Source organism: Pelecanus crispus, chromosome 2, assembly GCF_030463565.1.
Source record: "Pelecanus crispus isolate bPelCri1 chromosome 2, bPelCri1.pri, whole genome shotgun sequence".
In the NCBI taxonomy this organism is placed as follows: Eukaryota; Metazoa; Chordata; class Aves; order Pelecaniformes; family Pelecanidae; genus Pelecanus; species Pelecanus crispus.
Window position 1 is genome coordinate 160714470 of NC_134644.1, and position 25327 is coordinate 160739796.

Below are 25327 nucleotides of genomic sequence, written 5' to 3' on the forward strand. Positions count from 1 at the left end.
CTGTATTGAAATGCCTCTTAGAAGACACTGCAATGGGAGCAGTTCAGCCATTGGGTTAGCTGCAGTATACATGAGTATATCATACTTATCCAGTGACCCTTCTAGTTATGTAAAATACACTAACCCCTACCCAGTGTTGCCAGCAAAAGTATGGCTTATTGCTGTTATTTTAAAGAAACCAGGGAAATGGGTTTAATAATTGATACCGGTTCCCTTTCTCTCTGTATCTTCTCTCTGTAGTGAGTCCCACCAAGGAGATAAAGATCGTGTCGGCAGTACGGAGGAGCAGCATGAGTAGCTGTGGCAGCAGCGGGTACTTCAGCAGTAGCCCAACGCTCAGCAGCAGTCCCCCCGTGCTCTGCAACCCCAAATCTGGTGAGCACCAGCATTGCTTACGGTGCACAGGAGGCAGGGTGCAGACATCTGTCTGGGGAGAAGGCGACGTGAAGAATGCCTACATCGCATCCAAGTTTATCTTTTCAAGGAGAGATTAAAAATTCACAGCACCACAGGTTTTGTAGGCCAGAGGGGACTGTTATCATCCTCTAGCCTGAAGTCCTGCTGAACACAAGCCAGACGCCTGCCTCCAATAATCTCTGCATCAAGCCCATAATTGTGGTTTGAGCTGCAGTTTATATCTTAGGAAGACGTGCAGTCAAAGACCCAGATTTGCCAAGCTCTGATCCGATTCAAATCTCCTCCTAGAGACATTCCTTTGGTGCAAGTCAGAGGAGAGTTTAACTATCCAGTGTCCGCTTGAGTTGCTATGAAATAACACAGCTCAGAAAACAGCAGCCTCGAAAAAAAGAGGCAGCATTGTTTCAGCCTGTCAGGGACCATTTCAACATTTTCATTTGTTTAGGTCTTACACCGGTCTGTTTAGGAAGGTAGAAGTAGTGTTGAAACTTATTTTCTTTTTGAAAGGATTTCCTATTCCACGCCGGAAGGTTAAACACACGCATTCTTCCACAGTTCACTTAAAATTGTTTCTTACTGTACATCTGGGAAGGGGAAAAGAGACCAGGATAGATACTGTTTCAGCCTCTCCGTTTTCCTCAGAAGCAGCCCTGAATTTCAAGGCAGAGTCCCTGCTGCCCTTTGTGCTCCTTATTATTTCAAATTTACCGGGTCTCTGCTGACAGTGTGGGGAGCGTTGTGCAACCAGGGAAGGCTTCAGTGGGTATGTGTAAGCTTTGCTTTCAAAGGGATCCTGGCATTTGAAATGATTACTAGGGAGTGCCTCAAGCACTGTATGAATCCTGTTCAAAACATTGACAATTTACTCTGGAGATGAGTGAGCTAAAGTGCATTTCATTCCTGCTGTGCAGAGTGGCCATCAGAAGGAAGGGCATGGTTATGGGGACATTTTCTTTCTTTCTCCTTTTAGCTCATTTTCTTCCCTCTCCTTAGGCTCTGCTGGGAATTCAGTATGAAGTTCTAAATTAAAATAATTTGAAGGGCTCAGTACGATTGCAGAAGCCATAACCCCCTACACCAGACCTGCTGTCCAGCTTGGGGGAACGCTCTCAGTGCTGGTGATCGTTGCATCCTTGGAGTACGCTGCTGTTGGGCGTTCGGCCCCACCTCCCAATGTGTTTACCTCTATATGCAATGTGTTTGCCCCTATATGAAGAGTGCCGTATTATCATGTTTTGGCAGAATATCTCTCAGGTATACTTCCCAGAAACGCTCTGATAGATTTTGTATGGTGAGCTCTTTGGATCCAGTAGGTCACTAATTACATCCTGGAAAATTTTCTGGGATAGATAAAGCAGCATTCATACACTATCCATAAATGTGTATGTTATCTGAAGTATGCTGGCTATTCCATTCCTTTCTCGTTCTGATTATATATGAAGTGTCGATCCATGAGTAGTGAGAACAAGTTTATTTTAATGCAGCTGATTAGACAACACTGAAAGAAAAAGGGTGATGCTACAAGGCCAGGCTGAGAGAGTTGGGGTTGTTCAGCCTGGAGAAGAGAAGGCTGAGAGGAGACCTTATTGCGACTTTTCAGTACTTAAAGGGGGCTTACAGGAAAGATGGGGAGAATCTTTTTAATAAGGCCTGTTGTGAAAGGACAAGGAATAACAGATTTAAACTCAAGAAGAATAGATTTAGAGTGGATATAAGGAAGAAGTTTTTTACAATGAGGGTGGTCAAGCACTGGAACAGGTTGCCCAGAGAGGTGGTAGAGGCCCCATCCCTGGCAACATTCAAGGTCAGGTTGGACGGGGCTCTGAGCACCCTGATCTGGTTAAAGCTGTCCCTGCTCAGTGCAGGGGGGTTGGGCTAGCTGACCTCTAAAGGTCCTTTCCAACCCAAAGCATTCTATGATTCTATGATTCTATGATGCTGCCCTTGTATAAATTCTTAATTTTTTAAAAGAAATTATCCCTTAGGACCAGTTTTCAAACTCTGAATAGCTTTAACAGACTCATATTTGAAAGTAGACAGCAAAGGACTTATAAACAGACTTATTTTTAAGAATTATACAACTACGGGCAACGTAGGCTAATTTCTCCTGTAGTGCAAGTACAGATCCACACGTCATCTCGCAGAGGTTAACATAAGGTGCTCAGATGTAAATGTTATGGAGGAATTCTTAATCCTCTGCTGGACTATAAAGTGATTTTTTTCACAAACAGTTTCCTGCTATCCAGAACCAGAGCATGTCACTGAACTGCGTGCTAATAAACACAAGGCAGAGGTGTATCGTCAGATGAGTTCCCTTGCAGGCAAACACTTAAAAAACCCCCCAGGTCATGACTTAACTTGTTTTTCATGTAGAAAAACAATCATTAAACAAATAAAAATTCTGGAGGTATAATGGAGGCACGCAAGGGAGTCCTGCGTGGATGATTTACCTGATTCTGACTTGTCGAATGAGCGTAATCATTCAGTTTTTTTACGTTGACCAGGCATGTTCTGCAAAGTGTAACGCTGGCTAAATGACAGTTTGTCAAAATCCATGGGAAAGATAAAAACATATTGGTTTGTATGGTAGAATTCTCCCTGCTCCCATGAGTGTCATTAAGAAACTCATGAATGTCTTCAAATACCATCTGTGGGAAATTTTATCTTCCACCTGTGACTGAAAAGGCAGACATCATCAAAATTGTTTATCACTAAAAGAAAAGCAGACATCATTTTAGAGGTGAAGCAGGTAAATATGGTGAACAACATATCTTCCCATTGTCCTCCTTCTTTGTGAAGCATTTATAGACAGATAAAAACTGGTATGCAGAATGGAATCCATTTGGTTTGGCAGAACTTTACATTGTTCAGGGGAAAATTACCCCATTACATAGCAAGGCAATGGGGAATCACCTGCAGAAACTCACTGGTATTTCCTTTCATGTAAAATCCCAGCCAGCTGTAGATTACCTAGGCTCTCCCTGGTTAAGATGGGGCTAGATGTCTGTGCCTACTATTGCATAAAACTTTTTGTTGGGATAATTCCTGACTCAAGCAGAATTTTGTTATTACTTAATTCTGTGATTCAAACCCAACTCAGATGAAATAGCAGAGAGCACCTAACATGCACAGAGCGAGCCGGGAGGAAAAGCTGCTCCATGCCAGGAAGGTGGGTCACTCATTTCAACACTGAACGCAGGAACAGCCACTTCTGATGTTTGTGATAGTGTTTAGTGGATCTTGATTGCAGGCAACAAAGTCTGTTGGCTAAATGCCCTGATTTTCCAAAGATCTCATCATTGTAGTCAGAGTTATTCTGCTGTCTTTTCCTTGGCTCATTTATTACTTTCAAGCAAGTCTGCAAGAACTGAAAGAGTGTATGGGAAGTGGGACCAAAAAGATGTTGTATCCCAATACTGTATCTTATTTATTAGGAAAAACTCTAGAGGAATGCTCATATTGAATATTCATTTATGTACGTCCACAGTATTAAAGAGACCTGTGACTGCTGATGAGCTCTTGATGCCTGGAGCCCCATACGTAAGAAAAACTTTTACGGTATGTCTTCAGTATTTTTCTTTATTTTCTGCATGTTGTATGCATAAAGTAATCCAAGCAGACATTTCCTGACGGGATAATTAGAGCTTATTTGCATTTGCTAAGGTTTGTACTTTAAAATCCCAAACTCCGTTATCAGTACTGCCACACATTTCAGGTCTCATTCTGTGCTTGTTTAGCCTGTCTTTATGCCAATGTAGTACTGCTGACTTAAATGAAGTGTAAAATTACATAAAGCCAATAACTTTTGTATTATACAAACTCATCTAGACTTTGTGCTCCTGGTAATATTTGCACTCCAGGAGCGGATTCCCTACTCAAACTGAAGTTTTCTGCTTAGGTCTTTCTACACTGTAATGGGACAGAAACTTTGATTCACATCCACTGCTAGAGAAAGCCTTTCTGCAAAGACATTTTTGAACCTAGTCATTGGAAGCATAGCTTTTTACAGCTTCCTAGGGCAACAAAAAAAATTCATTAAAAGCAAGACAAATCATTTGGATGGAGCCTTTCCCATGAGTGATGTAACAGCCTGTACACAATGTCCTTTACTATGTGTTAAAATTATGCCTTGAACCATTTAGATGTTACCCCCTTGAATTTCACTGAGCTGCCCGAAGGCGATCACATCCTTCTTTTCTCTTTCCAGATCGTCGGCGACGCAGTGGGCTGGGGCTTTGTGGTGCGGGGGAGCAAGCCCTGCCACATCCAGGCTGTGGACCCCAGCGGGCCAGCAGCCGCGGCTGGGATGAAGGTGAGTTTTCAAAACAGGACAATTTGCCGGGGGTACTTGTGCTGCTCAGTGAAGGTCTTGGGCTGCCTGTACTTGGGGAGGGAGAGGTGCTTTTGTTTCCAGGGTTGAGGATCATTGTCTCAGTTTCAGGCATTTGCACACAGTGAGTTCTGCTGCCTTTCATCCCCCTCCTCTCTCTTTTCTTCTGTCCTCGGGATTCTTCAAGTCCCTTTTTCACTTGCAATTCATTTATCCTCATTTATCAAGTTGCTTTCTTGATCCTTTCCCTTTTTTGGGTATTTTTTTCTTGGTTGGTTGGTTGGCTGGTTTGGGGGGTGGTTTTTTTTTTTATTTTTGTGGTTTTGGGGGTGGGTTCTTTTGTTATTTTCACCTTTTTCCAACCCTGCACAATTTTAGCCTCCCTCCTCTTGACTTTGCAATTTGTGTGGTTGTTGGTATGCAGCTTCTGGACTTTGCCTATATAGAAGTCATAGAATCATTTAGGTCAGAAAAGACCTTTAAGATGATCGAGTCCAACTGTTAACTGTCAGTTAACTGCCAAGTCCACCAAAGAGGACTTAGAAAGACAATAGGAAGGGGCAAAGTCAGACATACGTATTCAAAGTGAAGCTAGCATAACCCGTTGTTCACTGTAAAGCAGCTAAGATTCAAGACATTTTGGAAAGAGGAATGTATGATACTTTCATATTTCATAAAGAGTTTAAGTACTTTCATACATGGTTTAAGAATAAATAAATACAAATTCCATGTGGTAGCGTTTGTATTGCTAATGCAGACCCCACCGACTTACCTACAGGTTTGGATCATGTCCTGCGTATATCTGTGAATTACTCAGCCTTTTGCACAGTGGGAAAAATAAAAGCAAAGCATTATGCCAAGTACAGATAAAAGCAAGAAAGGGAAACTAAATGCTACATCTACTCCAGTGTCCAGGCTGGGTCAGACACAAAGATTAAATCGTCAGCTTATGTCATGCTTTATTGTATGGTAACAACACAGATGAAGGATTCAGATGTATTCTATATGCAGCCCAGTTAGCTGCAAATTTTTTCCTGCCTTCTAATTTATTTCCCTTTCCCGTCACACTCACCCCAGCTGTCTCTCGCCCGTATATTCATACCCACCAAGCTGGAGGCAGTGTGCGCCACGACTCCAGAGATGAGCATCCTGCCCATCGCACAATGCCAGACCTGCCATGGCACCCTCCTTAGCAAATGCACTACAGGAGTTTCTTCTCTCTGGCTTCTGGGGGTCTTTTTTCATGCAACTTGTAAGAATGTACTGTCTTAGAAACATTTACTTCTGAGTATGAGCAGGCGAACCCCAGGGAAGGGGAATGGCAGCTGCAGATCCTGTTGGTGCAGGCAGCACCCTGACACATCCTGCTGGCAAACGGCTTGATTTCTGAGGGAGCTGGAATTTTTAATATGTTTTTTGCAAAACCTAAATATAATATGCAGCTAAAATTTTCATACAAAGAGTATCATTTTTGAAAAGTAATCCTGCCTAAAATGTAAAGGACTTAAATTTAAAACTAATGAATTTATTCATGTGTATGTTCTAGATCCTGAACTTGGGAGTTTAGTACTTTACAGCATCTTTTATTCGCTGAATATGGTAGCTAGCAATACAGTAGATCTATTCTGAAACCTGACTTGTAAAAATAACACTTTGGTGTCATATGTATAATCTTAGAGGTTTCAGTTCTGAACACAGCAGCTTAGCGCTGAATACAGCGGGCCTTTGGTTTGTTTTTACTTTTGGTTTCATGCTGACAGCCCTGCAACTACACACGAGGATGTTCCTGTTAAATTGGGTTCTTTCATATTTCACCTCTGAAACTGATTTTATGTACCAAATTATGCCCTTGTGTCTTCTGTTCGTGCTCTCCATGCACTCATGTACTCTGATGGGGTTACAGAAGTTTACCTGATCCATTCAAGACATAAGAATGTAAAATAGTCTGCTGTTTCGAGGGGAGGAAACTGGATTTTAGACAGTAACACTGCGATATATTGCCTTGAATTTGCACAAAGGACATATCTGATTATTTGCAAAGGTGCTATCTTTATATAAAATGGCTTTTCAGAGCAGAATTGCACATAAACCATTATGGCCATATATTAGAGTCCCTGTTTAGACACCAAAATTGGCGCTCCGTTTTCAGAAACGCTGAATACCTTTACCCCCTGGTGCAGAAATGCTAGTTTTCTTTGAAAATAAGGGGTTTTGCTGAGGTGTTCCCATGGCAATAGGTATGTAAATTATAGTGCAGTATTTGAAATTTTTAAAAATCTATGTCACTTAATCCATCTGTTTACAGAACTCTTCAATCTGGCAAATTTAAAGGAATCGTATGACAGGCTTTAGATGACAGGTCCTTGAAAATAAACCTTCCCCTGTGTGGAAGCTGCAGGAGAGGCACTTTGAAAATAGGCTCTTGGGCACGGTAACTTCTGGTGGGCTGGTGCAAGAGGCTTTTGTCTGCCAGTGTTGCTCTGAGCGCTACACCAAAGAAGCGCTAACAAGGAAAGTTGGCTATGATGAAAAGGGCAAGAATTTGAAGAAAAGCCAAGACTTCACGTTGCAGTTTGTAGAAAAGTTCTTGGCAGTAGCAGCAGGGTTCTTCCTCCTAAGGAGATGTATCCAGTGTAATCGTTTTTGGAAGTGTCTTCATTTGTAAAGCTTGTGCTTTTGCACTTATCTCTTTTGGTGAGCACTATATTTCTGTCTTTGCATTACGCTGGACAAATTGTTGAGAGAGGACTGCTGTCTGCAATCTCATTGTAGGACCTCACTTTGCGCACTTAAAACTCTACTGTGCATTATATAAAGCAGTAAACATGACAGGCTCAACTTACCTGAAGGATTTGGTGGTGTCTTGCTTTCAGTCTGACCTTGGCTGGGTTCCTAGCCTGCTCCAAAGCGCTGTGAATTGGGAGTCTGAGTAGAAATCTCAATGAACTTGGGACAGAGCTCTGACCACACACAGCGGCTGTGTGGTGGGCATGGTGCTGGGCGGCTGGGATGCACGGGTCTCCGTCGCACATGCGCACCTCCGCAGGGCAGCACTTACCATCTCGTTATATGTGACATCCTCTTCTGGGGGAATTTTCAGACAATTTAATTCTGAGAAAATCCCTACTAGCATGGTCTGCTGAAGAGGTGTGAGAGGGTGTAATGGTTTTGGCTTTAAGTCTTGATACCTCTTCTGGGGCTGGTAAATAGGATTACCATTTACAATCCGAGGTTTCAAATATGAAGCTGAGCAAATAATTTAATAAATATCTTGTCAATTAGCTTTATTAAAGTATTTTTAGACCTGGTTCATTGAAGTGTGGTTGCCTGTGACAGCATTGTGAAGAGCGTGGTTGCTGTAAGTGCATTAACAAGTGGGAGCTGGAGGCGACACGGGGCTATGAAAGGAGTCAGTGTTGCGATGCATACTTCCAAGTTATTTGCAGCTCTGTTTTGCTGTCTGCTGTCATCAGCAGTGGAAGACAGGAACAGCAGGATTTTGAAGTTCCCAGGTTGCTTTAATATTCAGTATTTATTGGCTGCAAAATAGGTCTCTGCAGATGACACTGCTAAATATTGCCAGTTGTTGTCAGGAAAACTCCTTTCCCTCTTTTTTCAGTGTTTTATTCTGTAAGTTAATTTCTGTTTTTAAGGTACAAATATTCTTTGAAAAGTTACACAACTTGACTTCAAACTAGTGACTTAAATTACGCATGACACGTTGTTATTTAGTGTGACATCACTGCAAAAGAGCGTGACAAAAGGAGGAGACCTAGCTTAGTGTGAGGCTTGTGAAAGAGGCAAATTAATCACTCAATTTGCTGATTATCTGTTCTTCCCTTTGGCTGGAGAAATCCATGCCCAGCTCTAACCTTTGCAGAATGCTGAAGAGTATCTGTCTCCTTGAACAGACTATGTGCAACTTAGTATTTATAGCTGTTACACCTAAGGTCTTTGTATCGTACTAATTGCCAATGGCCACTCAAGCTTTTCTACCCTATTCTAGTTCTTCTTCATTTCGGTTAGTAGTAGGGACTTTGGGGAACCACATATGGTCACTGGTACCAAACCCTTCTGTTCTGAGCTCTGCTTGAGGATTACGGTCTACAGCCAGGATCATGTCAGCGTGGTTCTGCTCTGCTTCTGATCTTTGAAAGCTGGCGCAGGGAGGAGGTCAGCCTCATAAATTTTCTGCCTGTGCCATTGTCTTCTGCATTCACAAATTATTATTTCAGGTCCACGTTCTCAAATGATTTCACTAGCAGAATAAGAGCCAAATCTCGAGTGTAACTGAGTAGCCACTGTTTTGTGGAGCAGATTGCTGTCAGGTCCCTTGAGGTCATCAAGCCCAGTCTCCCTGCAATCAGGGGAACACTGGTACTCCGCAGAGACCAAATACTGCCACAGTTACAAAATATTACAGGCTTGTAACATAGAGGACCAAAAGCTATGCATTATAAGGTGCCAAGTGGGGAGAAAACCAACCCAAAAGCATGTGATACCAGAGGAATTGCCAATGCTTTTGATTCGTGCAATAGGAAGAAATTTGAACTGTGAAATTCTCAGGAGGTTGAATGTACCCCATGCTGCAGAGAAATGTAAAACCCACTCCATGGTCCTTGCCAGTCTGACCTCAAAACTGGTGATTGCTTAACTGTTTGATAAACAAGATAAACCAGTCTAAAAATCTTTAAAAAAATTATTCCCCCCCAAAAAAATATCCCATTTATGGCTGTGGCCAATCTCCAGTGTTTTACAGGATAGTGAGAAAAGTAGAGAAGCTTGGACATCGTAAGTGAGAAACTTCTTAACACCTAAAGGCAGCCTAGCAAGAGCTTGAAGACTGGGATCTATGTTGTATAAATAAGGCATAACAAACATACCTCCATTTAAGCCTCCCCGTGAAGCTTAGGAGAAGGAAGATCCCTCAGTGTTTGGTGCTGGCACTCTAACCCATTAAAGCACTGGGAAGTTGCTTCAGTGCTAATTGAAGGTATCCGAAGGGTACTTTCATTATATCATGCAACTGAGCTTTAAATGAGAAGACGAAGTAGGTTTGGATAAATATTTATACTGTGCACTAGCATATGGTGTTGTTGAAGCAGACACTATTCAGTCTTAGAATTCTTATCTTATACCAACATGTTACTGATTGTAGAAAAGCATAAATTACACAAGTTGCCATCTGTTTTCAATTACAGCATGAAAACACTGAGGCAGGTTGGTATTTTCCTTTAGCTGTGTTATCAGCTCGCTGCTGAATTTGATAATTACATTAGAGTGAATTCAGAATGAATGTATTTGGTAATGTGAACACTCAAAAAAAGTTGCTGACACGCTGCTTTCATAGCTTGTCCATAAATAGAGAAGCAGCAGAGCTAAATGCGCATAGCACTGCGTGCGATGAATGCCGCTACTGTAGAGCTTGAATATAGATGTATATATGTTTCAAATATGTCTCCGTAACAGAGTGCCTCATTTTCTGACAGTATTTAATTATAAACTAGAACATAAAGGTCCATTCTCCCCCATAGAAATGTGGAAGCTGTATTCAAGCACCTATGACTTCAGAGAAATCTGATTTTAAGAAATCAGATTTGATATTTTGCTATAAAATCAACTCTGGTTTTGCAAACCCAAAGAAAATTCAAAGAAATTGTAGCTCTGTCTTTCACTTTATGCAGCTGTAACCAGAACCTCAGATTTTATGTGCTGCTATCCATCACAGAGATTGGAGAGAGTGAGCTGAGGAGGGTAGCCTTTAGCCTTAAACATCTTGTAAGTTATGCTCAAGAAGAGTGGTTGTCACCTTACGACATGTTAAGAGCATAGTAAGAACATAATGGTCAACAGTGTGGATGCTATTTTTTTTTTTTCATTTGATCTTTAGCAGAAATCTTTCTAAAAGACTCCAAAGAAAAAAATAGCAAGGCAGCTGTGTTAGTCAGTAGCATGATGATTCAAGAGAAGTTGGAAGAGATCAAATATTTGTGAATCTGAAAATACTCAACTCTGCCATCGACATGAAAAATGGATTAGTGTTTGGTTGTCCTTGACAACTGTTTAACAGCATGTATAGCAGTCACCGTGCTTTCCTGATCGATGCATGAATCTGTGCCTGGGTGTTCCTACTCTGTGCCTGCCTCCTCTTTTTGGTCTGTGGTCATCATTTGCTCAAGGAGTTTGCTGGTGAGCTGTGGTGATGCCTCTGTAACTGTCCCAATGTTTCCATTTCCAGTGGGTGTTTTTAATTAACCTCAATGAGTAGTTCCCAAATTTTTTAGAGTGAGTCCTGTTACCACTTTTCAATAGGTTGGACCTACCCTAAAACCCTGGTACTCTAACTATACTGGGAGTATTGCCATCAAAATTACGATAGTAACATAGTTCTGTGAGTACTGGGCAGCAGGCTGCATCACACCCATCTCCTCTTGTCTGAGAGTTTTGTGAATTCAGCCCTCTCACCCACCAGGGGCTTCTCTTGCTGAAGGAAAACACAATTTTGGGAGCTGCATTGTGTGTCACTACCAGAACTTTGGTTGCCAAAAGGAGGCAAGGTTTGGCAAATCTCTCCTTTGCATTCATTACAGAATACTGCTAATGCAACAACAGAGTCCTTATGGCCTTGATCATCCTTTGCATTAGCACAGTGTCTCTAGGTTGATGGAAATCATGAAATGTTTTCTCAGCAGTCCCCCTTTCCCCTCATCATTGGGAATCCCAGTGCAGCACTGGATGAGCTGCGAATCAGTCTGTCTTCCGGCCCCTGTGCTGCACCACCTACTCAGCCTGCTTTATTCCTCTTCCGTGGTCGAAGCCCTATCACTGTTGGACCTCTCTGAGTGGCAGGGGACTATCTTAGAGACGCTGTACCACTGGTCTGCTGGTGGAACCTGCCCCATGGTGGACACATGGAAGACACAATCTGGATTTGGATTCTCTTCTTCAGCTTGTCACAAACTCTGTGCAACTATGCTGACCATTTTCCTACCAAAATACCTATGCATCTATATATTCTTGTAAAGTACTGTGGGATTAGGCAGATGGAAAATGCCAACAAATCTGACATAATCAAAAAGTTTGATGAGTAGATCCATTTTCATACCAATACAAATTAATAAAACTCCACATTTGCTCAAGTTCCCATGTGTTTCCTGGGGCTGTGGTTCACAGTATATGGTCTAAGTTTCCCAGTCTTAGAGCAACATGTAGATCCAAATTTACAGACTGGACATACTGACTCCTGTGCAGCAGTGTTACATCGGCATAGGCTCCACTGAGTTTCAAAATTCAGTCTGTACAACTGTCCTCTTGCTAAGCCCTCCTCCTCCTGAAGAGGAATTTGTGTTTGCCTCATCTCCAACTACTTTCTTTGTGACATACCACCCTGACATCCCTGCCCAGGTTGTAACTGTTCTGGGGTGAGTAGAGGCTTTCTATTTCCAATGCCATCATATTCCAGTCTCTGCTAGTCTTTACCAAAATTCTCCTCTGTTTTGCTCTGTCTTCCACGAATAAGCTGTTAGACTCTAAGTATGACATTCTCATTCTTTTAAAGGCATGATAAAGCTCCTGTGGTCTTCAGACATGTCAGAATTCCTACTTGTTTTAGTGGATCTCCATTTCTCTGCTTGTTTCCTTGGTTTGCCTTGCTTCTTTCCCGACAGAATTGTTTAAGGATCAGTTTGTTTTGAAGACATCTCTTCTGAGGTCCCAGTACTTATGTTGAAGTTGGTTTGGATGGTTGAGTGAACTCCACCCTTGTGCAGATGTCTCTGAGAGCAAAGTCACCACCAGATAGATGGGTTGTGGGACTGCACTCACTTCAATGGACCATGGACTTCTGTTCTTCTGAGTCAGTGGTAATAAAATCACCTAAAAAAAAAATTGGCCAGCTTTATATTGGACTAGGTACTTGCTGTGGCTATCAAGGACTGTTCTATGATAAAAAGATCAAAACTCTGTGTGTGAAAAGTCACCCCCCTGAAGTACAGAAAATATGGGAAAGATCCACTTCCATGCAGACGGGCAGCGCAGTGCTCAAATGTCACTCCAGCAGGATGTAAACAGCAAACTACACACACAAAAGAAAACAGAGAAAAATTCTTTTTATGATTTTCAGTCCTGTTTTTGAACAACAGGACCCATGTTAGTCACTATGGAAAAAGGAATTAAGGCAGTGGGAATTCCTATGTAAAATATAAAAGGAGTGGGTTTAGCTTTTTGAGTATAAATTTCACCTTTAATAGTGAATTTCCTCCTTTTTCCCCTAAACTTACAGGACACAGGTTTAGCAATGTTTTACTTGCTTATCCCAGATCTGAATTTTGGCCTGTAGAACAGAATTACATTTCCAATAACTCTGCGATTTTTTCTGAAGACTCTTTTTAACAGAGTTTTACTGGGCAATAAAATTACTTTTTTTTTCTTTACAACAACTGAAACTTTATGCAAATACAGGAACTTTCATAATACCTCAGAGCTCTTTCTTCTGCATTTACCGCAGTGTAGTTGACAGTAGAATTGAACTTGTTTGTAGGCTGGTCACCTAAGATGCTGTTGGGCAACAAGTGACCTATTGTACTTGTGTCTGTACATTGACTCCTTCTCATCAATAGCAAATACAATTCAGAAAAAAGAAATGTCTGCAGGTTTTTAATCAGAGGTCAGTGGGTTTTTTAAATTTAGTCACATTATTTTAATAAAAAGTAGGCTTAAAAATTCTTTCCGAGTAAGTGGTGTTTTATGGCAGGATAACCCGGATATCTGAACACCCTGCATTTATGAAAGTGCTTTCTTGATTGTTCCTGAAGTCTTACAGCTGTAGCCATTCAGAAAGAGAGAAAGCAGCCTTGGTTTCAGCTGCACTGTAAAACAGGGCTGTGCTTGTGTTTTGATACAGCTTCCAAATTCCAGTGTGGTCTATAGCCCATTGAACAGCGAGATTTAGTGCCAGCCAGAACAGCTGGGATCTTACCCTTGCTTGAGCTTCCTTAGGCTATTGCAGGTCACTCTTAGGTAGTCCAGGCTCTCTAAAGAGAGGACTGTCATCTGAAAAATTTATCCCACTGCTGGATTGCTGCAGAATGGCTGAAACCTTAAAAAGAATGTCCTAAGTGTCTATAAAAAAGACATAAAATTAGAGGCCAGTACAGCAAAATGCTGGCATTTGGAACTGCTTTTGCTCTCAACTGAGGATGAAAAGCATTTTGTATTATTAGGTTTAGTTGCAGTATCCATTTCACTTGAAGCCTCGAAGGCTTCCTCGGATGCTGTTGGGTTTACAGCATCGTGGCTATGACAGCGCTCTGTCCCGAGCGCTTTGGGGATGCTGCTGCTCCCCACCTGCCTTCTTTACAGACCTTCCCCACACTTCTCCATGTCTTTTCTTGTTGCTGCTCAAGACACAAGCTGCCTTCCTTTCATGATATAAGTGAATGATTTGGGAAACATGTTGCATTAAAGCCAAGGCTCTGTTGAGCTAGTCAAACACATGGGAAAACAATTGCACTTTTGTCTGTGCAAACAGAGCGCAGCTGTTTGTCTCAAATGGCGCAGACCGTTCCTGCTCGTTACAGTCTTGATACCGGAGGGTGCTGAGGGTGCCCTGCATAGACCTGACTGCCCTTGTAACTCTCTTGTCTGGGCTGGTTTAGGGACTATTTTTAACTAATATAGGCCCAAAATGAACTACATTTAGTTAGTTTAGCTAACTGTATTTGGCCTTGTAAGTAAACTGATAAATAGTTTTTTTTAAGTTCTTTATGCATTATGTGTGTTTTTCTTTTAGCAACTCTATGTATAGATATACCAGGAAAAAAAAAAAAAAAAAAAAAAGAACACTACAAGGTCAACCCAAGCATAAAAAGACATTATTACTAAGCTAAGACTCCATGTTCTTCTGCTACTGATGCAGTATGTCACCCAGAGCCACCTTTAGCCATTTGAGTTATTTAACATTTTCAGAGCTGTTCTGTGGCAGGTATCAAATTGCAGTATACAATAAAAATGCTTATAAAGTTAAGCCCGCAGCCACTGGTTTGCTTTCCTGACATGGCCCAGCCCAGCTCAGCTTTACCTGTGGGTATTTCTCGCTGGGACTCAGATTCAGTCGGTCATTTTACACACCAATTCCCAATTAGGGCCATGAGAAGCAGTGACCTATATTTCCCTATTTCCTATTTATGGAAGGTTTGCATTTCAGGGTATTAGGTCCTTACTGTTACTACCCTCCAGGTATCTACAGATAGCTTTAATTTACTTACATGGGCATTTCCCATTTGCTGTGTCGGCGTTTGTCTGACCGCTCAGTCAATACGTTGGGGAAACTCTGCCGCTACAGAGCCAAGACTTGCGTGCAGACTGAAAGCCGCCCACCCCAAAACACAAGTTGTTCTCATGGGCTATTAGGTCAGCTCTTTTCCCCCTCTAATTTGTCCACTCTATTTGTGGAGTTTGCACAGCAATGGTTTCATTCTATTGCCAGTGAAAAAAAAGACTGACATTCCCATTGATTCCCATCAGTGGGGAGGGAAGGAGGGAGAGAGAGACTATCTGAATCAGTGATGAGGCCCTTTGAGAATCTATGACTTAATTTTATATTATGTGACTTACTATATTAAGTTATAAAATATATATAATTTTATTAGATGTATTTACTTATTTTTTTGATTACATAGTTTTTATGTTGTTTAATTTCTGATTTTTTTTTTTTTTTCAGTTAGAGACTGATGAGTTTGGAATACTATAAAAAATTCAGCTCCTTTACCAAAAAAAAAAAAAAGTAATGAAGGTATGCAATGAAAGTATGTAATGACGCCTTGCTCAGGCAAACCAACCATACCAGACCACAGCCACATATCAAGATGGCGAGCCAGAATTACACACTTACATTTTTAATTCTGTAAATGGAATTGGTTTTCTCTGCTATGCATTGTACCATGATCTGCTGGTACCTAGTTTCTAGCCCACTGATGGGATAGTGAGCCAGCTTAACAGTGGTGTAAATATTGAACAAGAAATGTGTCCCTCTAGAGAGAAAATCCTGTGTTTATGCAAGACCTGGACACTTGCCTACTCCCACACCACCTACTCTACAGCCAATTGCACATTTGCTAGAGATATTTACAGAGCTGAACACACAGCTGCAATTTATTCTGTTTCATCCAGTAACCTCAATTATGTAGAAAAAGACATTGCATGATTTTTTAACCTTGCGGCGACATGCAATAGGTTTTGAATTGTTAGGTTCCAGCTTTGATTTACTAATCCTAGCAAGATTGCATGAATTCTTAAAAAAAAAAAAAAAAAAAAAAAAAAAAAGAAAAGGAAGATAAAAATCTAACTGGAAACATAACTTTTAGGACCTCTGATTTTCATCTCTTTTCCTCATTCCAGCATGACAATGTAAAGCTTAGCAGAGTGGGAGCAAATGCTTCAGTGCTGCCTGTGTTTGCTTTTATTTGGAAGGTTAGTGTTATGTCTTAGCTTCTTCTGCGGCAGCATGTTCAGCATCTCTGTGGCCTGGGCTCTTCGCTGAGCACGGGGATTCCTCTGCTTTATGGCTACGGGTTACCTATTAAAACAGAAGAGCCCCTGTATCAGCATAAATGCAGGTTGTGGGTGTAAGGGTGTAAAAGAAGAAGTTGAGCCCTGCGCCCTCCCCCTCCTCCACCGCTGTTCCCTGCCTCAGATTTCTCTGCGCTTGTTCCTTCTACCCTAACATACATCTTGCCATTGATTTCACTGGGACTTTAAGTTATCTGAAAACTTAAGCTGCAGTTTACTGATCTAAGTGTAAGCTGCTGCCAGAAAGGTTGATCCTATCTTCACCTCCTTTTCATCTCCCTCTTTCCCTTTGCCTCCAACCAGATACGTATCAATTGCCTTCTTCCTCCAACCATGTCAGGCACATCAGGGAACTTATTTTGCCTGAAGACAAGTCCTTTCATTTATTTATTTTTGCTGGCATGAGATTAAAAGGAGCAGTGCCCGGCTTTGGCACGTTGCTCCCTGGAGCCAGCACAAAGGGACAGGAGCACCTCTTGGGAGTGCAGGCACCAAGTGCTGCTACGAGCCCTCCTCCCCTTTGGAAGAGGTTTGATATCTGGATCCACAGAGTCCTTGGCAATTCAGGCTGAGGGTATCCCTTTCTGCTGGCAGAAAGGGTTGTGGAGTCCCACATCAGGTTACTGCTCCAGCTTTTAATAAACAAACCTTTTTTTTCCACATTACTTTTAAGAGTAAGATTAGTTCTTTGTACCCTAAGGAGAAGGAAACCTCGTTCTCTGGTGGTGTCGCTAAGGGTTTTGTGTACGAACCCATGGCAAGGTGTGTGAGATGGAAGGTGATGATGTGGTAATTAGCTCGGAAGGTTTATTCAAGAGATCTAACAACCGGCAGGGCAAACCTGTGCGGTTACCCACTTGTAAATAGCTCCTTTTTAAATAGTAACTGCAATAAAAAGTAGCAGCAGTGTAAATTTTTGTTCCTCTGTGACAAAATAACAGCCTTAGACGGCAGTAAGTGTTTACTTTCACTCATTTCTCAACTCCTTCATATTTCATATTTAAATTAGATTTAAAAACTGACGCCTTGATTTCCATCTGTTTGCTTGAGAGTGCAGCAGTGCTCGGGAGGCAGGAATGGGAGCAGCGGTTCCCACAATCCCCAGAAGAGCAAGGGGAATGTGAGGGGGTGGAAATCCCATTGAAGCATAGCTCTTCCTTTAAAATGTTGGAAGCTTGGCTGTCCCCTTCCTCCTTGCTGAAGGCTGGAAAGCTGTGTTTCAGATGTTACATTCTTGTAGCACCTGAGCCTTCTCCAAATTTTGCTGAAATCTGTCAGCAAGACAAGAAAAGCCAAAGCAGATATATCGCCTTTTTAAACAAGCAATGGTAAAGAACATCTTTTCTTTTTTTGCTTTGCTTTTTTCTTTCTCAGTTTCAGCAGTTCAGTAACCTTCATGGGTGAGAGCTGTGGCCATACCACAGGAATCAACCAGTAAGTTTTCTATCTTGGAACTGGCCCAGAGTTTTAAAAAGTATCTATAAGGTGTGAAGAGCTTGGTTTGTTAGGTATTCTGCTTAAGACATCTCCAGGTCACTGACAATTGCAAAATGTTAATCCTTCAGCCCCAATTTGCACGGGTGCCTGTAAGGAAGGGTTCTTACTGACAGCATGGCCTGAAATTTAATAGAAATCAGGATCTTGCAGGTCTGTCATGCAGATTACACATAGAAAATAGATGGTTTTGCTAACCACATGTGAAGAACCTTTCCTCTGGAAGATCACGTGAGTTTCAGAAGACCATAATGAAACAATTATAAGCTTCAGCTACTCAAACTGGGCAGCCAATCCTTGTCCCTATAGGATTAGTAGGACATGAAAAAAGCATTTATTTGTAATTATTGAGGGTATCTCTGTAACAGAAATGTAAGTAGGCTGTTTCTGTAATGGATTTAATTTTAATTTTCATTAGCAAGAAGAAAAGCAAAACCACTAACGTTGAACTATTCTTTTCTTTCTGAAATAGTTATATTGTCAATTCTGGTATCAATTTTATTCTGTAAAAGTGTCAAAATACAATTTTCTTTAGACAGCTCTGAAAGAAGTTATACTTAGAAGTTTTTGTTTTAGTTCTTAGGAAAATTGCTGAAGAACTTTCCAGGGTCAAAAATAACTCCTACATTTGCCTGAATTCATCATTTCTATTTGATGCTAATAAGGTTTTAAAAAGAAGACTGAAAACCAATACATTTTTCCATGTATTTTGGGAATGGCTTGTCTTAAAGTAAAAATTATCTGTGTGACTTTGGCATCACATCAGATGATAAGAAGAAATAATAGTCAAGGGGCCATGTCCTAAACTATCAGATAACTATATGTAAATGAGCATGCATACAAATTACGAACAGAGCCAAGGGTTAAATCCCGTCTGTCTCACGGTGGACGACTGAGCCAGCCCTGATTCGCTCACAGCTTTCCCAACAACTGCATGTTTCTGTGCAACGTGCTAATAACTCTTGAAATACCTTGGTTTCAAAGGGATCTGCTTTGCAGCAGGACGTGGCCCTTGCTTGCGCTGCCAGCTACTAGAAATCTGTTTCAGATCTGTGCAGAGTCCAGGGGTGAAATCCTGGCTGCTCTGGAGTGAAAGATTAGTGCAAGGCTGGATTTCACTCTCTCTCTCTCTCTCCAGCATTTTTAAAGATTTTCCTTCACGCAGTTGCCACATGTACAGTAGTATTCACACCTTCAGTGGAAATGAATTGGTGGCAATGTTTTCAGCATCTCTTTACGCTGTTAACACCTGATGCCAGAGCAGCTATCAGTGTCAAACAGCCCACGAAAACCCTGCTGTTTGCTTGAGCTTGGTGCTGTTGGAGGAGAAAACTCAAGTGTGCTGGTAAAGACTTTGTGCTTTGCAGTCCCACACCCTGAATGGTCCCGTTACTGCCCCGATAATTGGGTAAGATATCAGTACTGTGGAAAAACAGTATTTTTGCCACTATCTTTAAGGTGTCATTGCATAGTCTAGCTTTGTATTCAAGAACTTCAAGCCTGTGTTGTATTTGGTAACATTGATTTCTTTGGTACCTGTTCGATCTGTATTTGTAATAGTGTTCATACTCTCTTTCTTAAAGAGAAGTTAGCCAAAAAAAAAAAAAAAAAAAGCAGAGTGGATTCCAGACACTGATCCTGACATTAAAATGTAAATGATAAATCCATTGAGAATTAGAGCCTTAACCCACGGCCGCTGAAATGGGGCGCACATGTTTGCTGCTGTGGAGAAGGGCAGTCCCCCAGCCACGCTGCCTCCCGTATGCTGGCACCGGCATTTGTGTTCCTCTTCATCTCAAGCTTTTTTTAAAATTTCTGTCAAATTAAAGTGACTGTGTAATCATGGTCTTATTCTACTGTTTTGAGATATGTTATCTGCTGACTTGGCGTAGCTGTTACTTGCGTCGCGACCAGTGATGAACGGTTGCCCTCGCTGCATCTGTAAATTTAAATGCTTTTTTAGGGCTGTCCTAAAGAACTTTGCAATCATCACTTAAGCCAAATTCTGCGTTGGGAATTTCCAGCTCTTCATGATCTTTCACAGCACCCTTCTAAAAAGCGTGCCTAGAAAAAGAAAGGAATTTTTTAAAGGATTTTTTTTAATATATTAAATTGAAAAAAGTCCAGCAAGCAAGGCCTGGCTCCACAAGGACAGGTGACTGAAGCCTACAGCGCAAACAGCATCTGAATATCCGAGGATCTAGGCTAACTGCCTATCCTCAAATAATATTCCTGTAGCATTCATAAATATTAAGGTCATCTTGAGGCAGAAGGCTAAGTAAGACTTTGTGACAGGTATGCAATGTTTTTATTCAATAATCGGCTCTAAGGTAGTTGTGCAATTCCACGCCCATGCCTGCAGCCGGTCTCTGACGTCCCTTGGGAGCATCCCACAGTCATCCTCACTGCAGCTCCTAATCCATGCTGGCTCAGCCGTCCAGACCCGGTGCAGGCAGCCCCCTGCGAGGGCGTGGGGCTTTGGGTTGGCCGGCGGGCAATTCTCCCGGCAGGAAATCCAGGGGGTGTGGATGTGCACTTTGGGAGCAGCTTGGCAAGATCAAGGAGGGGCTGGCAGCCAAAGCTTGCCGTGGAGGGAAGAGCAATTACCAGTGAGGGGGAGGAAGGGTTGTACAGCTCCAAGTACAGCACAATCCTGATTTTGGCCATTAAACTTTATGGTAATTATAATTCCTCTTCTTGACATCTTCAGTTTGATGATAAATGGCATGACAAATCTTTCCTAACTTCTTTAAGTGATAGGTTCCCAGATCCTTTCTGTTCAAATGTAAATCCAAAGTTGAAGTTTTCCTTTTCCTGGGAACACCTGGATTTGGTTAAACATTCTGTATTTGCCAGTGAAAACCTGCAGAAAGAGAGAGGTGCCTTTTCTGCTATCCCTACTTCTGTGGGCTGCTGTGTGCCAGGGTGGGAAATTCAAATACTTAACAATAAATGTTTATTACTGTAACATTTAAATATTTGAAATTAATTAAGGGAGTCTTTTCATTTCAGTGTTGCTTTATTTAACTGTTATTATTTCTGTGGTTTTTAGATCGCCACATCCTGACCAACAAAATGGTTGGAATTTATTCTGGGCTTTGTCATTTCTTGAAGTCTGAGGGATAAAAATGGATCTTATCTCCTGTCAAGCTCCTTGGAGAGCTATGAGGAAATGAGCAATAAAAGGCTCTTTAACGCTCTTTTAACTTTAGTTTATTATCTGTTATAGTTACTGATGTGTGGAAACCAACAGAGAAATTTTACATGTTTATAGTTACAAAGCCCTTAACAGCTGCGGCTATGAGCTGAGCACTTACAGCTTTTTCAAATGTGTTTTTATAGATGTAACATTAAATCATCACGATTTTGTAAACCAGTCTCCTTAAGAAAATTCCTGAGATAACGATATGTGGGTTGATAGACTCGGTCAGGGCTGGTTTGTGGGTACTCACTTGCTCTCGCTCATTTTGTAACTCCACCAAGAGAGCAACGCCAAAATGCACGAAGCAGTGCTGCATTTCATTTCCCCTTGCTGGCTGCTGCTCTGGATGGAAAACTGGGGTGGGGAGAACAAAATGGGGTGAGTTGAGGGCACTCAGCATACCAAAGGGCCTGGGACTGTGAAAACCTCTCTCTCCTCGTCAGGACTGGAGGACGCAGCAAGTGGCTCTGCATTTCTTTATGCCTGAGGGAGCCAGATCTGGAATTTGCAGAGACTCAGCCCTTGGGAGCACTGGCCAAGCGATGGCCATGGAGAGAGCTTGCTGCCCCCAGGGTGACTGGCTCTTTGTTATCATCTGCTGTTCCTCATGGGTCTTATTCATGCAGTTTTAGGACAGAAGCACTGTCTTCTGTGCCTTGTCCTCCTTTCTACTTTTGTCTTCTCATCTGGCTTGGGTAGACTTTTTGCATCTAATCCAGCCCACTGGAAATGGTGAAACTAATAAGCCATTTGGATCCGGTGCAAAAGACGGCACGCAGGGGACTGTTCTCAGCCCGTACACATTGCTGATTAATAATACCGCCAAGGGCATACATTAAAACAAACACACTGAGAACGCAGACGTGTCAGCTCTTGTCTTTTGCGTAAGAAATTCACTCTTTGGCATCCAGATTGCTGTTCACTACTGCGGTGCCTGTATGATCCGCATTTACACCATTGCAGCCCTGGTGCGAGTGGCTGGCCGGTCTGGAAAGGCAGTTCCTCTGCCAGGGACGCTCCCTGGAGGCCCCCGAATGCCCCTGACATGATCCGGCATGCAGATTGATCCATCACACGCTCGCATGCCTGTCCCTGGCCAAACACGAGTCCCATGCACTGGGATTTCAGTAACTCAAGAAGTCTGAGACTATGCAGCAGTAAAACAAACGTCAGCCATTCAACTTCCAAAAATTGCATTAAGCCAGAAGAGACAATGTTATTTCTGCAGGTCTGTTTTAAATCAACCCAAATATTATTCTGGAGCCAGAGCTATAATTCAGTAAAACTTGATACAGTCTTGGAAAGCCATAGAAACCATTAGGAAATACCGCTGGGAGTTGAGAGACCTATTGATACTGTGAAAATCTGCATTTTAAACTAAACAGACGTGACTCTTAAACACTAATCGAGGCACATTGCAGAGGATGATGGTTACCTTTTCAACCAAAATCCTTAAAATTCAAAAGGCTTTGTCTGCATGTAAAAGCTGAACCGTTTTCTTAATGCTACTTGCAGCTGAAATATAGCGTATGAATGTATAGGAAAGATACATCCATACTGTCATGGAAGTTGGCTAAGTGGTATTGCTGATTGCTGTACTTCGATGATCGTTTGGGCTGCCAGTAAGGCTGACTTCCAGGATCTTCAGCTCTGCAGAGGAGTTCTGAGTTTGAAGGGGTAAGGTGTAAGAGAGAGGTCTGCCCTCCCTTCAGGGGCTGCTGCTGCCGCTGTTTCTGTGCAGAGGCTCTAAGGAGCAAAGATTAAAATCATTGGTGGTATTTTTGATGAAATGTTACATTTTCGGGTGGCTTTGCTTCATCTATAATTTTCCTCAAATGGAACATCAATAGCTACATTCTGTACATTTTGCACAAATACAAATTGAGTTTCACCACACGTTATACTTGAGAAGGAAGGTAGCTGATGCACAAAAGTTAAATGACTTGGCTTGTGAGAAAATCTGTTTTAGAGCTAGCAATGGAAGACACCAGAGCTGTTTCCCACTTCTTCTGCATACATTTCTGTGTTGTGTTTCTGCCTAAATAGGAAAGGTAAAAATGCAAAATAAAGTGTGAAAATTTCTAGTGATACTTCATTGCTTCTTTCATACAGACTCAAGATCACTTATGAGTAAGATAACCTTCTGGTGAATGTATTGTTTTCATTGGAACATCAGGATGATATTATTGCTACTTTAGGGTCCATATTTTTATCATTAAAAACACAGATCTAGACACTACACATTTTTGGCCTTTTTACCAAATACTGTAATATTATGATTAGATACAGAGAAGACGTAATGTTTTTGAGGAATCAGTATTGTTATCTTTCTTTTCCTCACCATTTTTTTACAATGTTGATGTGACTTTTTCTCTGATTAACTCTTTTAAGATATACAGTGGCGTTGGTCAGAATATTTCCATCAAGACTTTTTGGACAGAAAATGGCCTCTGATGATACAAGACTTTCAACGTTTGAATTTGTTATGGCTTTTAAAAACAAAATATTAGCATATTTGAAATTAATTAGTGAGCCATACTTGCTGAAGAAAACCAAAAACTGTTCACATAAAAAGTAAGAGCAACTGAATCTGTAGTATTATCTCCTGAAAATGGCAGTGACATTTTAATGCATCCTAGTACTGACTTCATCTTCCATATTATTTCCTAGAATTTGGATCCTTTGGGTTCATGTTGTACTGGTGGAGGTTCTGGCAGTGAAGTCATCATCCAGACCTTGCCCCAAGCCTGGAAACATGATGCATATTTTTAGTGTCACTAGCAAGAGCTGTCTAAAGTGGTTGCTGTGAAAGCGTTTAAGACAGACTAAGGATAACAAACTCTTTGCAATGGCCAGGGCTGTCTTGTCCCGTATTATTTGCAAAGCACCACTGATATCAGAAAAGATTATTGTTATAAGAAAGATATCATTGCTGTAAGAAAAATGATTGTTGTTGGACTTCAAAATGCCACAGATTTGAAAGTTGCAGTGGTATTTCAAAACGTTTTATGGAACATTAATTTGCCAGAGGAATTCTAATAAATGTGGTTTTCTTAAGAGTGCTGAATGAGATGGTATGAAGAGTTCTGGAGGTTTTGCATGCCCAGGAGTTGATATTACATCTGTGTAAATAACCTTAACAAAAACAGTCTAATGCAGAACTTTTGCTGCTTGCCTTTCTCCTCAGGTTTGCCAATTTGTCGTGTCTGTCAACGGCCTCAACGTTCTCCACGTGGATTACAGGACAGTCAGCAACCTCATCCTGACCGGCCCTCGAACGATTGTGATGGAAGTGATGGAGGAAATAGAGTCCTGAGAAGGAAAAAACCTCTTACTGGACATTTTTGTGAGAGAAATAACGACGACGACCATGGAGCAGCATGACACATGGAGACAGAACGTTGCTGTGTCTAAATAGATGATTTTGCTTTTAGGGGAGGGGGCCTCTCTTTCATTTAACAATAATAGCACTGGTGATTATGCTAAGAAGTGAAGAATAGATACCAGCATATTTTCACTAAGGACTTTTCTTTGCCCGACAGAGACAAGGTTAAGGCCTTTAGGTTGTCTGTCCAGCCATGTCTGCATCAGTCAGAATGGTTTCTGGTTTCCCACCTAAGAGGCCGGGCAGACTTCCTCACAGTCCACCACTGGATCAAAGCACTTCAGGAGATGAAAGAACCAAATACGGTGGGGTCAGGATGTCACAGATGGTTTGCATGACATATTTATGTTGGTAAACATCCTCCTGGTGTCCAGTGTTGTCCCAGGAGCACATGCTGCTGCAGTTGCTCTCTCCTTGGGCTGAGGGACAGCTGACTAAATGCTGGCTTGATTGCAATCAAACACAAACGAACTGCAAATGCGTGAAAAAAGGTGTTCATTTTCTGTAGGGAATACTCTGGTATGAGTGTTTGGTTTTGGCTGAATACACAGATTATTCTAGAAAGAAAAATATAAGATTGTGCAAATGGAAAAGCGTGCAGAACTTTTACAAAGTCTGGCCTTTGAAAATTTGTTTAGATGCCTACACACTGGTTTAGGTGCTCAAATATAAAATCTTTTGGTTTTTTTCCCTTTTCTGTAAAGGAAGGGTGTCTTAGTCTTGTCATTTGTCACTTTGGAGAAATTTTGGACACCTTTATTCCTAGAAGAATATTTGGCAGGTCGAAGTGGGAAATTCACAGTGTTAGCATTAGCAATGATAAATCCAGATGCTCCAGTAGAGAAAGTACACTTCAAATTGAAGCAATGTACTTGAATGTACATTAAGCTTGTTTGCACTTTCCAATCATCAAATGTTTTGCAAACTACAG

At 41.5% G+C, this 25327-nt stretch overlaps 1 protein-coding gene across 1 annotated transcript in view; it reads left to right on the forward strand.

Annotated features, from left to right (window-relative positions):
* Positions 1 to 24327, forward strand: part of DEPTOR (DEP domain containing MTOR interacting protein) — a 73130-nt gene extending 48803 nt beyond the window's left edge. The window contains exons 6-9 of the mRNA XM_075706029.1: positions 241 to 375; positions 3905 to 3975; positions 4625 to 4729; positions 24199 to 24327. Coding sequence (XP_075562144.1) covers positions 241 to 375; positions 3905 to 3975; positions 4625 to 4729; positions 24199 to 24327 — 440 coding nt within the window. The remainder of the gene's footprint in view (positions 1 to 240; positions 376 to 3904; positions 3976 to 4624; positions 4730 to 24198) is intronic.
* The last annotated feature ends 1000 nt before the right edge of the window (positions 24328 to 25327 follow it).